The sequence below is a fragment of the Mirounga leonina genome, unplaced genomic scaffold, assembly GCF_011800145.1.
Source record: "Mirounga leonina isolate KUSES-001 unplaced genomic scaffold, KU_Mleo_1.0 Mir_154, whole genome shotgun sequence".
Classification (NCBI taxonomy): Eukaryota; Metazoa; Chordata; class Mammalia; order Carnivora; family Phocidae; genus Mirounga; species Mirounga leonina.
The window spans coordinates 60901661-60916731 of record NW_023270389.1 but is presented as its reverse complement, the minus strand read 5'-3'; the positions used below and the strand labels follow the sequence as shown (position 1 = coordinate 60916731).

Genomic DNA, 15071 nt, shown 5'->3' with positions numbered 1-15071 from the left:
TTCCTTTTAGGTGAAGGAGGGGAAGTATTAGGTAGTTAACTAGTTCCCCTCAATACTTCATACTCCAACCCCTAGGCAGGCTGCCTGGGCTTAATTGGCTTAAATTGCTCAACATGCCTCAGCCACTGACTGTCTTCAAGATGATTTATTTAAGTTTGAAATGTTACCTAATGTTTCTCACCAGGAAGGGCAAGTTTTTAAATTAGTTGACCCTTGAGCAACACGGGGGTTAATGGGGCGCCAACCCGCTGCATAGTCAAAAATCTGCATATAACTTTCGACTCCCCCAAAACTTAATACTAAGAGCCTCCTGTTGACCAGAGGCCTGACTGATAACAGAAGTAGCCAACTACACATATTTTGTATGTTATATGTACATTAAAGTAAGCTAAGAAAAAAATGTTAAGAAAATCATAAGGATGAGAAAACACATTTACAGCACTATACCGAATTTATTGAAAAAAATCTGCAGATAAGTAGACCCATGCAGTTCAAACCCATGTTGTTCAAGAGTTTCTGATGTTTAAAAGCCAAGGGGCTTTTTATTCCTTTATGAAAACACAGTGAGAGTATTTAACTCGGAAAGCAGTTAGCCCTTACTGCAGATCTCGGCATAGAGTAGGTGTTTCAAACCTTGGTTACTACATTCCGAATGTCTTAGCAAAAATGTGTAGACAGGAAGGTAAGATACTGAAAACAGGGGAGAAGTTCCCCCCAAGACCCAAGTTCATTACAGTAAGCACTATAATTAACAATTTTAAAAATCCTTGGTGTAAGTCATCAGCACATACTAATAGGAAAAATAAGCTTTATTTAATGACAGTCTGCCAGTATCTGTGAATTTGGGAGTTTCTATTTTCATCCATGTTTGAGAGTTCTGGTCTTCATTTTAAATCTTATAAAAATAACATAGTGGGAATCGATTTAAGGCACAGAGCCAGAAATACAGATAGGTTAGAAGATCTCTTATGTTTCATTGGTGCGATATATATTAACAGAGAGAGAGAAAAAAAATGCATTTGTGTAAAAATACCGGCCCATTACTGGTGGGGTCTCATGAAACACAAAGCACATAAGCTATTTCTCTGTGTGAAGGGGAAGAATACAAACAGTGAACAGTTTGCATGACTGTGGAATGACCACGAGGCTGGGCTCCAGAAATCTGGGCCATGCAGACATCACCAAGCCTCCAAGGGTGTGTGACAAGATTATAGTACGCAAGTCGGTGGGGTACGAGAGCTGACAAGGAAGGTCGTGTTGGCGATAACCCCGCAGGAAAACAACACCGCCCCGCCACCTGGAGGTCCCTCTAGGCCTGTGTTGGGGCCCCTGGCTGCCAGGGCCCTCCCCTCTCCTGCAGGAAACTTGAAATCCACGTAGACCCTGCAATCTGCAAGGCAGCTGCTGTTTTCTTTCTTCTGTCCTCTGCCTCTCTGAGTGTTTCTCTCTTTCTCGCCTACCCCTCCCCCATCTCTTTTAAATGAGCAGTGGACACCAGCCTGCTGCACTCATTCCACACCTCCCCAGAGCACCTGCTCTGCTGGGAGCCTGCCTCCAGGCTCTGGGTGCAGAGTACCTCCTGAGCTCCACTTTGGGCATCCTTGATTTCCACACTTAGTTAGAGGAAAAGGAAGCTTTGGTGCCTGCCTTGGGGTGCAACTCCCACCCTCCCCTCCGGTACCCAGGGATGACAGAGCTTTGTCTGTGCAGGGCTGGATTATGCCAGGCGCTCCCCCCTGCTATGTGGCCCTAGGAACTGCCATGCTGGCTCACTCTCCTTACCTTCCAAAGTCTTAGGCTTTAATCTTTGGCTCCTCTGTTTTCTGAGGCTGAAGTGCAGGAATCATGCGCTACATCCACATCCTCCATGCCCTCCGCCATCCTTTGTACCGAATCATTATTAATGGTCCATTCTTATCAAAGCAGGATAAGACTTTGCCACCTGGGGGCCATTAAGACCAAAGCCTTATTGCCTGTCTGACGCCGGAAGGCATTTGAGTTTGTGGCTGAATAACAAAGATCTGAAAAATCAATAAATGAAGACCAATTCCTTTTATGATAAGGAGAGGGAGTCTGTGAACACACATAAGGGAAAATAAACAGGATAGGGTTGGGGTCCACTAGCCTGAGATGGTGTAATTGCTAAGGACCTACCTCTACACAGAGTCTCCCGGAGATTAAAATTTTCTATAAAAATTTAATGCTTGTGAAAATCTTATGTAAGCAAAACCTTTATGTTTTATTTTGTATTTTTATTCCAGTCATTTTTGGGTTGTGCTAGGAATGACAGGTTGCTAGGCAGAGTGTTAGATGATTTCTGTAAAACGGGTTTTAAACCAGAAGGTGAATTCAGGTAAATCCCTGATGAGTAGCCATGACTTTCCCCATCAGAGCTTCCACTGAAAGGATACTTACCTACTACTAATTCCTTTAATTCTCACACAAAAAAAAAACCTTTTAAAGTAAATGCTAATTTTATCTATGTTCTACTGAGGAAGAAGCTGGAGATTAGTGAGAAGAGGCACAACTTGTAAATTGGAAAACCAGGTGGAATCCAGGTCTCTCTGGGCCCAAATACAACTGTATAATATTCCCTGCTTCCTCTTCACGTGTAGATAACGGCAGAATTCATGGAAAAGTAAGAGAAGGGTAGATTTGCACTGTAGCATTGAACTTGGGATTACGATCATTGTTGAATCACACAGCACTCGAGAAAACATAATGTAATCTGCGTTCGTGTTACTACTCCGGTTCTAGAACTCTCTTGAAAGAAGTTTCCATGAATATCAACTGCTGAAGTGGTTGCCTTTTAAAATTTGAATGAATAGTTTTAATTTTTAATAAGTTTATTTATACTTTTTTTAAAAGAGCATACTGTAGGTTTTCTGACTTTCCTCGTCTCTGAATATTTTTTTCTAGGGTCAACGTCTTTTCGAAAAGTTGCTCCAACTGACTTCGCAAAATATCGAAATCAAGCTAGTGAGTGATGTGACCGCAGACTCAAAGGTATTAGAAGCCTTGAGATCAAAGGGTAAGGCCAAGGTCGCTGCGCTACTCTAGCCCTGGGGGGTCTGTGAGGACATCTCTCATTCTGCTTAAAATAATGTGTGATTTCTTGATGGTCAGCACATTGCACGAAGTTCACTTCTTATTTCTTCTTTAAAAATAGCGTGATTAAAGTCTTTAAACGAGAGAACTAATTAATACTACTGGGAGATTTTAAATAGTGTTGCATATTAGTTTATGCAAAATAATCTACTGGCCATTAAATGATAATTAACTAGAAAGAAGACTCTTTCCCTCTCCCTCTCTGAACACTGCAATGATATGATTAAAGAGCCATTTCTCATTCAAACAAACATTGGATTTCTGTTTTTCTCTTGCCCTTCAAATGGAAATCCTCCTCATGCTCCATCTTTTTAAAAATAATACAGTCAGATGTAGGTGTCTGCAAAACCGGGCTAATTCCACAGAGAACATCATTCATAGGCCACTCTGCAGTTTGTCTCAAAATTCCATGGAGACCGGGAATCCTTAGGAAATAACTTTCTTCACTTTGCTGGTTTGCTGGGTCTTCACTAACGCAACTGTCCCTTCCAAATACTTTTCATGGATTTATCAAATGTTGGCCCTGCCTTTCCTATTGGAGCTGTAAGCCTCTGAACGGAAATGGCAGGCATGAGCCAGTGAAAATGCTCGAGCTGCCCCCTGTCCCCGGGAGAAGACGAGGCTCTGGCCCCAGGAAGCGGCATTGCGTCTCCCGTGTGTGCTGTTTAAACATGCTGGACAGTGCTGCTTCTTATCTTCCCCAGATTATTAAGTGAAAACACCTTCTGAAAAATGTGCCAGGCTATGAAGCAAAGGGTGAGCCCAAGTAGTCTTTCCTTCTGCAGAAGAAAAGTTGGGAGCAATAAAGCCTATGGAAAGACATAAATATACAGAAGACATAAGTGTGGTCGGGCACAGGTGTATTAGTTTTTCCCTGCATGGGAAAATCAAGGTAACTTAGGAGCTACTGTTAGGCCTGTAAAGCTTCACTCTACTACCTGAGCACAGGATAATATTTTTGAAACGCTAGAAAATACGTAGTTAACGCAAATTAGAAGTGTATTCTTACTTTTCCTATTTAGAAAATGTGAGATTGGGTTCCCACTATCTGAAAATCTGTTAGCCGGATTTTTAGGAATGGATTACTTTTGGCTAACTCTGGGTGCCTGTATTTGCTGATAAATTTCCCATGGTGTCTACTTCCATACTAACACACGCACGCACACACACACACACACCCCACATATACAAACACATACAACGTATACATACACACCACATATGCACATACGCACACCACATACACACACACCCAACCTCTTCTTTCACCTGAAACTAATAAAATATTGTATGACAACTATACTTCAGTTATAACAATTAGAAACAACTGTGCAGGACTAAGGGGTGTTTCAGGTGCTGGTGAATATTGGGTATTCGAGACATTCATTTACTACAAATGAATTTATGGGTAAAGTCCTTGCCTATGGTTCTAGAGTGAACTATGAATTAAAGTTTCATTATAACCATTGCTTCTCACAAAGAAGGAAGTGTATCAATTTCACAGTAAATATTATGTATTATTACAACTTAGGCTCTGGTAATGTGTGATAGGAGTTCTTATCAAAACAGAACAGATAATTTCCCTTTACAATTGGAGAGTAATGAACAGGACCCGGATTTCTCATAGCTATCCCCTGTGTGCCTCTGGGAGGTCTGTCTGGCTTCTGTTACTGGCATAAATATGGCACCACATACATTCATTACTGCAACTGTATTTCTCTCATCCTCTGGCAGAGACATATTAAATAATAACAGTGCCTTTTAGAAATATTTGTAATGGAACCATTTCATTTAATGAATTAATTAATTTTTGTGAAATCATTTTAAATCTGGGTTGGAATACATTTCTTTAGAGTTATGAGACTAGCCATGAGCCACTTCAGCTGGGAGAAGTCACTGGCAATAGAAGCTGGTCAGTACATGGTGAGAAGGGGTGAGTGAGGCTTCCCCAGGAAGTGGTGAGGATTTAGTGCAGGTGTGGGCCCAAGGAGGGCCAGGCAGGCCCGCCAGGCCTCAGAGACCTTCCTGGAGGCAGGGAGATTCCGGTCGCTCACTGTTGCCCCTGCTGCCCACCCGGGGCCCCTCCTCCACTCTGATGTGAGGAAGGTCACCCCCCACAAATGCCTCACACTGTGGCCCAGAAATGCGGTGCTTATGCTCAAGAAGTCCATGAGCCAGGGAGGGATTTCATTTTAGACAAGACTCCCTGTCAGTTCAAACATTTATGCCACTGACTGACCTTCTCCACTCGTCCCTGTAAGCATCTGAAATGTGGCACGTTGGCTTAGCTGATGCTCTTCCTTCCCTCCCTTCCAGCCACAACCCCTTGAGCTGGGTTCCCACATGCCCAGCCACTCCTGTGCGCGTCCACATCAGAGAAGACACTCTGTATGATGTGTGGAAAGTACCCCAGAAATTGTTTTTCATAGAAATAAACTTGCTTTCTAAATCTGGAGGCGTTTCGGTTGCCTTCACGGGTTTTGTTTTTGGATTTTATCAGCTCCCAGTTGTCTTGGCTGGAGGATTAGTCAGAAAGGCATGTGTTCAAAGCTGAATGGGCAGCGTGTGGGAAATGGCTTCTGGCTGCCTCATGTGGGACTGTCACCAAGTCCTGCTTCTTCACCCTCACCCGCCTGCACGTGGGGCCTACCGTGGCTAGGGGTGACTGCACCATCCCCTGCTTTTGTCTCCCAGCAGGTGCCTCGGTGCCGGACCGCAGGCTGGTAATAGCACAGTAATGCTGTTTTGTACTGCTAACACAGTGTTTATTTCTGGCTGTGTCTTTTAATCATAGGTGAAATATTATTTCTCAGTCATACTATGTGTTTTTCTAAGGCTGTGTTTTTTGGAACAGTTTTAAGTTTACAACAACATTGAGAGGAAGGTATGGAGATTTCCCAGGTACCCCTCACCCCAACACATGCACAGCGTCCCCCGTCATCAACATCACTCACCAGTGGGGGACATGTGTTACCAAGGATGAGCCTGCCTCGGCACTTCATCATCACCCAAAGTCCAGAGTTTACCACAGTTTATACATTCTCCGGGTTTGGACACATAGGTAGTGACCTATATCTACCAATATAACATCATACAGAGTATTTTCATGGCCCTAAAAATCCTCTATCCTCTGCCTATCTGTATCCTTACCTACTGTGTTTTTAATCCTCAGACTCTGTTATTATTGCAGTGAAATTTATAATTAAGAATTTTTTTTGTCTTTCAAAACCATAGCAATTCAGGGTATACTTTCTATAATATGACAAAAACATTTGCTCCAGGAGCATACCAAAAATTTAGACTAAAATAATGTTAAGCTAGAAAATATAAATTTCCTTTTGGGAAAAACCAAGCTTTTACTTGTTCACTCTTGGATGATAACTTTTTAATAGAATGACTCTCATGAGATAAAAGTCAGAAAGGATTAAAGTCAGTGATCTAAAAATAAAGTCCACACTAATTTAAAAAGCAAAGTACTTGAAAACATTCAGGATCCGAATGTCCTTTTCAGTCTCATTCATACCAATTTCTGTTGTTGGCTTTCCAAATATCTGAATGATAGTTGTGATTTCTCAAATACAGCCTGCTTTTCCAGGGCTCTGTTAGCTAACACATACTTGATATACCCTCTCTCTCCTTGTCGATTTGTGAGCTCCTGTTCATCCCTCAAGGTCCATTTTAAGCCTTACTCATAACGTTGCCTTCAGACTTCCTTTCTTTTCCACAGTTGGTCTTACCATCTTCTTTTCCTCCATTGTGCATTTATTATTCATTCAACAACCACTCCTTGAACATCTGACAGGTGCCAGGAAGCTGGGCTTTAAAGCTAGAAAACTGACGGGGCACCTGGGTGGCTCAGTCGTTAAGCGTCTGCCTTCGGCTCAGGTCATGATCCCAGGGTCCTGGGATCGAGCCCTGCATCCGGCTCCCTGCTCAGCGGGAAGCCTGCTTCTCCCTCTCCCACTCCCCCTGCTCATGTTCCCTCTCTCGCTGTGTCTCTCTCTGTCAAATAAATAAATAAAATCTTAAAAAAAAAAAAAAAAGAAAGCTAGAAAACTGACAAAGGCCTGACCCTTCCACTGACTTCAGAGAGTTTACAGTTTGCTGGAGTAGATTGCCATGAGTGAAATAAAATGATCAAGGAATTCTTGAAACATCTACACAGAGTCCAATTTTTCTGAATCACTTTTTGTGTCTGAGTCATGCAGCCCTGTGTTTTCTACCCTGCATAGTCTCTGCACTATCAAGATGTGGGTGGTGCTCTAACTTTAGAAACAGACGCTCGACTATTGTCTCTTTTCTCTGAGCAGACTTCCGTTCTGCTTGTTTCTGAACCTTACCACAAAATGTCAAAGGAAGATACAATCCTTCCTCAAATACAATCCAGGCCACACAGCCCTTCCTTAAACAGTCCTTAAATGGTTTGTTGACCGAATATTGAGAAACTGCAGGAGCACTGTCAGGCCACCAGGAATAACAGCCAAGATTTGAAGTGACAACTCAGTTACAACCGCCACCCCCTCTAAGCGATCGTAAGATGCATCCCAACGTCAGTCATTAAAATGTGAAAATGGCAGGTTTTAGAACCAGTGACATAGGGTAATAAGGGTTACTTTAAAATTCAGCAATAAATTAAAAAATCCCACTTAGCAACCCTTAGCTTTATACTTAAATTAACTTAAATGAAAACCTATCATTCCTAATACTGCACTGGGGGAGGTGGATTCTAGACCATGCCTCTTGTCACAAGGCTTCTTTCTGGGGCAGTAGGCCAACCTCTGAGCAGAAATTTGGAGAATTCAGGCTCTGCTGGTGTTTTGGAAATACTGGGATGTGTTTACCAGAACTCTTGATGGCAAGTGCATTCGCTGATAGGAAATGTTCCTGTCCGAACGAATGAACGAACAGAAGAAAAACCCTGCCGTATTACTTGAAATGGGAAAGAGGTTATGCAAACCAGATTGTTATATGAAAGTTCTATGGGAAAACAACGTAATGAAATCAGAAGCCCAAAAATGCACTGGATAAGAGACAGTCTCCTGGGGTAGACAAAGAAGAAATCAGAAACCATATTCCAAAGTATACAGCATGATGAAATCGCAACCCAAATGAAAAGAGAAGAGGTCATCCTAAAAGCTTGGTTTTGAAAAGGAGAGGAATCTGAAACACTCATAACTAGTAGGTTAAACTCTGTTACTGGATGCTGCTTGGATTTCCTCATTGCTGGTGATCAGTCCAGCTATGTAACAGAAAGAAATTCATCCTAGAGCTTGGGGGACCTCCTACTGGACCTGCGCACTGGGCCCCTGTCTTCTGATGGTGCAGCTCATTGTAGGCTCAGCCCTGTTAGCCCAGTCCTGGCTCAGCTGGTGTTTCAGGCTGTCAGTCTATTAGAATCAAACCCGTCTTTCTCTTGATCCCTTCTTTCTTGCGCACACAGACCTACGGGAGATCAAACCTCGAGCTTAGACCATCCTGCCTCTAGATGCTTATGACGTCTTTAAGGAGCTGATAACAGAACTATTTAATGGAGTTGTATTTTGTTTAGCTAGAGCCTTAAGGTGTCAAGAATTTCTTTCCCCTCTGGCTTCTTTAGATAGATGGGTGGATGGACAGATGGATAATAGATAGGTAGACAGACAGATTTTCCAAATCTTAGCCGTAGAATTAATGTGTCAAGAATTTATTTCCTCTTTGGTTTCTTTAGATATATAGATAAATAGATGAAAACATAGATGGATGAATGGATGGATAGGCAGATCTTCAAATCTTAGATGAGATTTAAAAATTAAAATTCTAGGTTTCTCAATCTTTTTATCCACATTGTTTCATTTCTATTACTCGTTGTCTGTGAAGGCAAAACAAAGTGTGTCCTTTGAGTGGACTCTCGACCTCTGTGTTGGCCCCCAGCCCTCTCCCTCCCCTCATACGCTCCTTTTGTGAATTTGTCATACATTTGCTGGGTGACTGGCTCAAACAGAGTCTGTGGTTTGAGTAAAGCTAACCCCAGTGGTCCCTCGTTACCACCGTTATGTCAACCAAGTGAACTAATTAGACAGAGCCTTACCCATGTTGGTGAACAGACAAGAGCAACAGGATCCTAATGAGCACTGGCTGAGCATCCTCAGCTCATCTTGGCTTCTCATCCACAAAGCACTGAACAAAGAGTAAATATTTAACTGGCATTTTCTTGTGACTAAGTCTTATTCCTTTAAGTCAAAATTTTAATATTTGAAATAAAACTAAAGCCCTTTCGCTTGTAACAACTCTCTTTTTTAATAGAACATCAGTTATATTTTCTGTGTGTTTTAACCTCTTTTAGAACAAGAAATGAAAATAAGCAGTTACACATATTAAACATATTTATGCTTTTCAGAAGTGTTCAGATTTGGGGTCTGGCAAGTTTTACTATTGTAACTAGTCTCATAAAACTCCAAAATATTTCTCGTAGAAGAAAATACGGTTCGGGCGCCTGGGTGGCTCAGTTGGTTAAGCGACTGCCTTCGGCTCAGGTCATGATCCTGGAGTCCCAGGATCGAGTCCCTGCTCGGCAGGGAGTCTGCTTCTTCCTCTCCCACTCCCCATTTGTGTTCCCTCTCTCGCTGTGTCTTTCTCTGTCAAATAAATAAATAAAATCTTTAAAAAAAAAAAAAGAAAAGAAAAGAAAAAAAAAGAAAATACGGTTCTAAACAAGAGAAAATACTTCCTTTCAGATTTACAGGTACATAAAATTTAGAGATGGTTTCAAAGCAGAAGGATAGCAAATAACTTTGATAGTAAACCTTCTATTCCCTCAATGCCTGATTTCATTTTTGAATTATCTGCTCAACATACTAGAAAAAAAATATTACCACAGAATAGTCTAATCATTGATAGAGCTCCATCTGGGTGATTTTAATCACTTTTTTAGTGCTGTGAATGCTAGCTATGGGGAAGTTACCCGAACTTACAGGAATGAAGTCTCCACATTTTAAAAACTGCACCACTAGTACCTGTTTCTTACCACCCGTCAGCGTGTTCATAAATTCTTCATAATGCGGAGCTTGGCCTGTAGAGAAGTAGGTCATGATTTCCGTTTGTCAGCGAAACTATTTCTTTTTTTCCCTCCAGCTTTATTGAGCTGTAATTGACAAATGTAATTGTATATAAAGTGTACAATGTGATGATTTGATATCCATACTTCCGTGAAATAATTGTCACAGTCAGGTTAATTAACACATCCATCACCTCATACCTTTATATTTCCTTTTTGCGATGAGAACACTTAAGACCTACTCTCCTGGTAAATTTCAAGTATACAGCGTAATAGTAACTAGAGTCCCCATGCTGTGCATTAGATCCCCAGGTTTGTTCCTTTTATAACTAAAGGCCTTTACCTTTTGACCAGCATCTCCCCATCTTCCCCACCTGCCCCCTTCCCCACCCTTGGTAGCTATGAGGCTACCCTCTGTTTCTGTGACTGACTTTTAAACTTTTTTTTTTTTTTAAAGATTTTTTTTTCTTTTTATTTATTTATTTGAGAGAGAGAATGAGATAGAGCATGAGAGGGAGGAGGGTCAGAGGGAGAAGCAGACTCCCTGCTGAGCAGGGAGCCCGACGCGGGACTCGATCCCGGGACTCCAGGATCATGACCTGAGCCGAAGGCAGTCGCTTAACCAACTGAGCCACCCAGGCGTCCCTTAAACTTTTTTTAGATCCCACATGTAAGCGAGATAACGCAGGAGTTTCTCTTTGGCTTATTTCACTTAGAATAGCGCCCTCTAGTTTCATCCATGTTGTTGCAAATGCCAAGATTTTCCTCTGTGGGTGTGGGGGTGTGTGTGTACGTATCACATCTTTATTCTGCTACTGACAGACTGATAGATTGTTTCCATACTTCACCATTGTGAGTAATTCTGCAATGAACATGGGCATCCTATCTCTTTGAGATACTCGTTTTGTTTCTTTGAATATATACCCAGAAGTGGGATTGGCTGGATCATACAGTAGTTCTATTTTTATTTTTTTTAGGGACCTCCATGATGTTTTCCATAGGGGCTGCACCAGTTTACAAAGTGCAAAAGGGTTCCTTTATCTTCACATCTGTGCCAACACTTGTTATTTCTTGTCTTTTTGATAAAGGCCATTCTAACATGCGTTTGGTGATACCTCTCTGTGGTTTTGATTTGCATTTCCCTGATAATTAGTGATGTTAAGAAGTGTGATCCTCGCTGTTGCTTATTTGAATTCAAGAAAGCTGTACTCATTCACATTAGTAATCTGTATTATTATTCTCACACTCATGGATTAGGCTGAACAAAACCTAACAGGAATATATATTCCTAAATCTGAGAATAGGGGCATGTGTAAATTTTAAATTGAATACAAGGTACCCCAATTTCTAAGTTGGAAATTTTATAAGGTGATTTTTTTGAACTGCTTGTTCCAAATAAGCATAGCATAATTTGGGAATTTTATGCTTGTCAAGGCTTTTTTACTTTGGTCTTACAGATTTATAATTTTCCCCAAATCTAACTCCACAAGTAGGTATGGTTATATGTGTTAATGTAAGGTTGTATGGATTAATCTAAGGTAATATTAGCAAGTATATTTTAGTAATTTCCCCAGAGTAAACTTTATATTATTCTGGCTTTTCTCCCCACCATTTGAGGGGTTGCCATTATTAAAGATAGGTCTTTTGTTTTCCAAGTGAAGCATTGTCCTGGTGACTCTCACGAGTGTAAGGTCCTTTGGGCAGGAGCCTGCTCTGGGAGTGGCCCGGACAAAAGTCAAGGTGCCCTTGCCCTTGCTGTCCCCCTTGCTGCTCTGTTTTCATACCTTCTCAAAGTGGATGCCACTTAGGCTCATGGCTCAAGTGCATGAAGCCTGGTGCATTTGTTCTCCTTTATTCATTGCAAAGATTTCTGTCTTCTACTTGCTTTGCAGAATACCAAATAATATGTCAGCAAGGCAGGAGCTTTTTTAGACACATCATACTTTAATGATCATTAGCATAGTAATAAGGACAGCATTTAGGAACACATACTCTGCTGTCATATAGACTTGTGCTAAAATTCTGGACCTGTCATTTATAGTAGGGTGCAAGCATGGGCAAGTTATTCTGACCCTCAGTGTCTTCTTCAGTAAAATGGGGATAATAATAACCCTTTGAGGGTTATGAGAATCTGATTAGGTAATGTATTAACAGCTTCTGGTGCAGGTACCTAACTCATAATGGACTGTTAGTAAGTGACCTCCACGTTTAGCCACTGTCTCTTAGCCGGCTGTGTTATTTTTGTGTTTGATCTGTTTCCGCCCCGAAAGCCCACACCAGCCCTGTGATTTTTAATGAAAGGAAGGCCTGGTTCTGAACACAGTACAAATCATCTTTGGGAATGCAGCTGGTTCATTTGCCTTTATGGTTTTGCAATAACTTGAGCTGGCTTCAGTTTGTGATAAGAATTCTCCAGCTGGTAACACCAATGACACTCCATCTGTATTTTCTGTCACTGTTCTAGGATCCACCCAAATTAGGTTGCAATTCAATGTGTTTAAACTTTCAAAGGGGTTCATCTGGCACATATAATATAGGATGTCATCCATTTGCTCTAAAATGTAGGATCTTGGGCCAGAGGCTTTATTTTTATCCTTAATACATAAGAACTTTGGCAGGCATGGCATTTTTAAGGGAAATTATATGCATATTCAGCCGTGTGACATTATAGAAGTAAGGAGAATTTTAACTGTTCAATTTAGTGATGACTTTATGCATTTCTATCCTAGTGATACTAGAATTTGGAGAGGGTGTTCTTTAAGAGGAATACAGGCATACATATAAATAAAGGAATAAATAAAAATGTTCCTGAGAGCCTTGTGATTTCTGGGGACCCTAATGACTATCATTTTTAGCAACTAGTTTCCTGTTTGGGGGTGCCTGTGAAGCAGTGTGGGGCTTCACACATCCATGCTCTGTAGGAGACTGTGAGCTGGCTTTCCTCTTTGGTCTGCTACCCACTGACTTTGACCTGGATGCTTCCACATAGGGAGGAGTCCCTGTATGCCTTAGTGAGTGAGATCTCCTACTTCTGGGACTTTGTGTCTGTTCTCAAGTTCAGTCTCCTGATTATACCTGCTTTTGAAATCAACACCATAAAAGCTTGTGTGAGTTAAGATGCAAAGCTCATTCTGTTGTTTTTGGTACGCTGCTCAGCACAAATTTACACAATTTCCTAGAATTTCTGTGCCTTCTTCTTCTCCATTGTATTTTGTCCTTTTCATCCTATTTTGCCTTTTCCTATGCCTTGGTGATTCTACTAATTTTCTCTCCCCTCACCCACAGCAGGTTGTTGCAGAAATTCAGTTTCCTTCAGGTCCCCCAACCAAATCTTTCCCTCTTCCCAAGATCTTTAGTTACACTCTGCCTTGTAGAAACATGCTCATGTCAACTGGGGGAAAAGGAAAAAGAACCTAGTACACCCGCCCCAGATCCCCATCTGCCTTCCTCCCTCCTCCCTCCTCCCCTTTCCTCCGTGTTCCTTTGTGCATTCTGTCTGTCTGTCTCTCGTCCCCACCCCCATGCAGCCCTCCAGCCCATCTGGCTTCTGTCCCTGCTCCACAGAAACCACCTTGACATTGAACTCACTGGAGACATTTAGACCTTACACTGCATGACCTTGCTGTAGTTCTGAACACCGGGACCACTGTTTGCTCTTCCTTGGAACAGTGTGGGCTCTTGGTTTTTGTGGCCCCATTCACCCTGCACTTCCTTCCTGTCCCTGGCTCTTCCACCCCAGTCTCCTCTGCTGATTTTTAATACTCTATCTGTTCCTTAAAGTTTGGTCTCCTCTCCTCTTCTTTTCCTCTCCCTTCCCATTTTCCACACCTCTCCCATGCTGATTGCTCTCGAGCCTGCAGCCCCATTTGTCACCCACAGGCTGACGGTCCACATGTGGTGGCTTCTGAGCCCTAGACTCACAACATTCAACATCAAACTTAGTATTTCTACTTGGATATTCTCAAAATACTTCAAAAGTGACTCATCCAAGATTAAGCTGCTGCCGTACCCCGACCCTTCCCTCCATGTTCTTCTTCCTTTATGTTTTGTCTCAGAAAATGGCGGGACCATCCTTCCACCAGTCCTGAAAGGAGCCCTAGGGTTATCCTCAACTCCTCCCTTTCCCTAACCTCTAAAACCAAACTGGACGGTGGTTTTCACAGATACACAATCTCAGTGTCTCTGGAAATGGGTCCCTTTTTCCTGTCTACCACCACCACTTAGCTCAGGCCTTTATAGTTTCCCTCTGGAATGATCTCTGAAGACACGCTAACAGTTTCTCCTGCCTCCAGTCTTCCTATCTACTCTTCTCCACAGAGAATTGTTAAAAGATAAACCGAGGCCTATTATACATTTTAAGATTTTGTTTGAGCAAAAATCGTTTTGATTCAGGCAGGGGAAACCTGGAAGTGGTTAGCAGCGCTCTGCAGATAAGAGCCAAGACTTGTCCAGAAAAGGAGCCAAAGCAAAGAAAGGAAATTATTTGATTGGCTGTAGCTTAAAGCCTACTTGTCTATCTGTGTTTGGTTGCCCTTAGGTTTTAATTTCTTAAACATGAGGCATTTACAGGCTTGGGTTTTGGTTTGTATAGATGCCAGGGCATTAGTCACCTCAGTCAAATGTAGTCAAGTTAACAGAATGATGCTCCTAAAAATCAGCAAATTTCCCCTGCCTTTCCTTGCCTTAACATTTCTTGGTGGCCGGCCATCATCCGTAGTAATGTGTTCCAGCAGGGCTCATATGCCGTCAATGGTGTGTTAGATGATTTTAGGTCTTCCTGGCTTTTTAAAATGTATTCTTTTAACACGTGTTGGGATAAAATAACTAGCACATTAGACCCATTATTTTGTGGATATTAAATGCTTAGGGCATAGCTAGGTTAAAATAATAATGACAATTAAATTCTATTTAAATATTATTAAGTTAATAA

At 41.8% G+C, this 15071-nt stretch overlaps 1 protein-coding gene across 1 annotated transcript in view; it reads left to right on the top strand.

Moving 5' to 3' along the window:
- The window catches only part of PLD5 (phospholipase D family member 5), a 409631-nt gene that overhangs the window by 222658 nt on the left and 171902 nt on the right, over positions 1–15071 (top strand). Inside the window, exon 4 of the mRNA XM_035011037.1 lies at positions 2920–3031. Within this exon, the coding sequence (XP_034866928.1) occupies positions 2920–3031 (112 nt within the window). The remainder of the gene's footprint in view (positions 1–2919; positions 3032–15071) is intronic.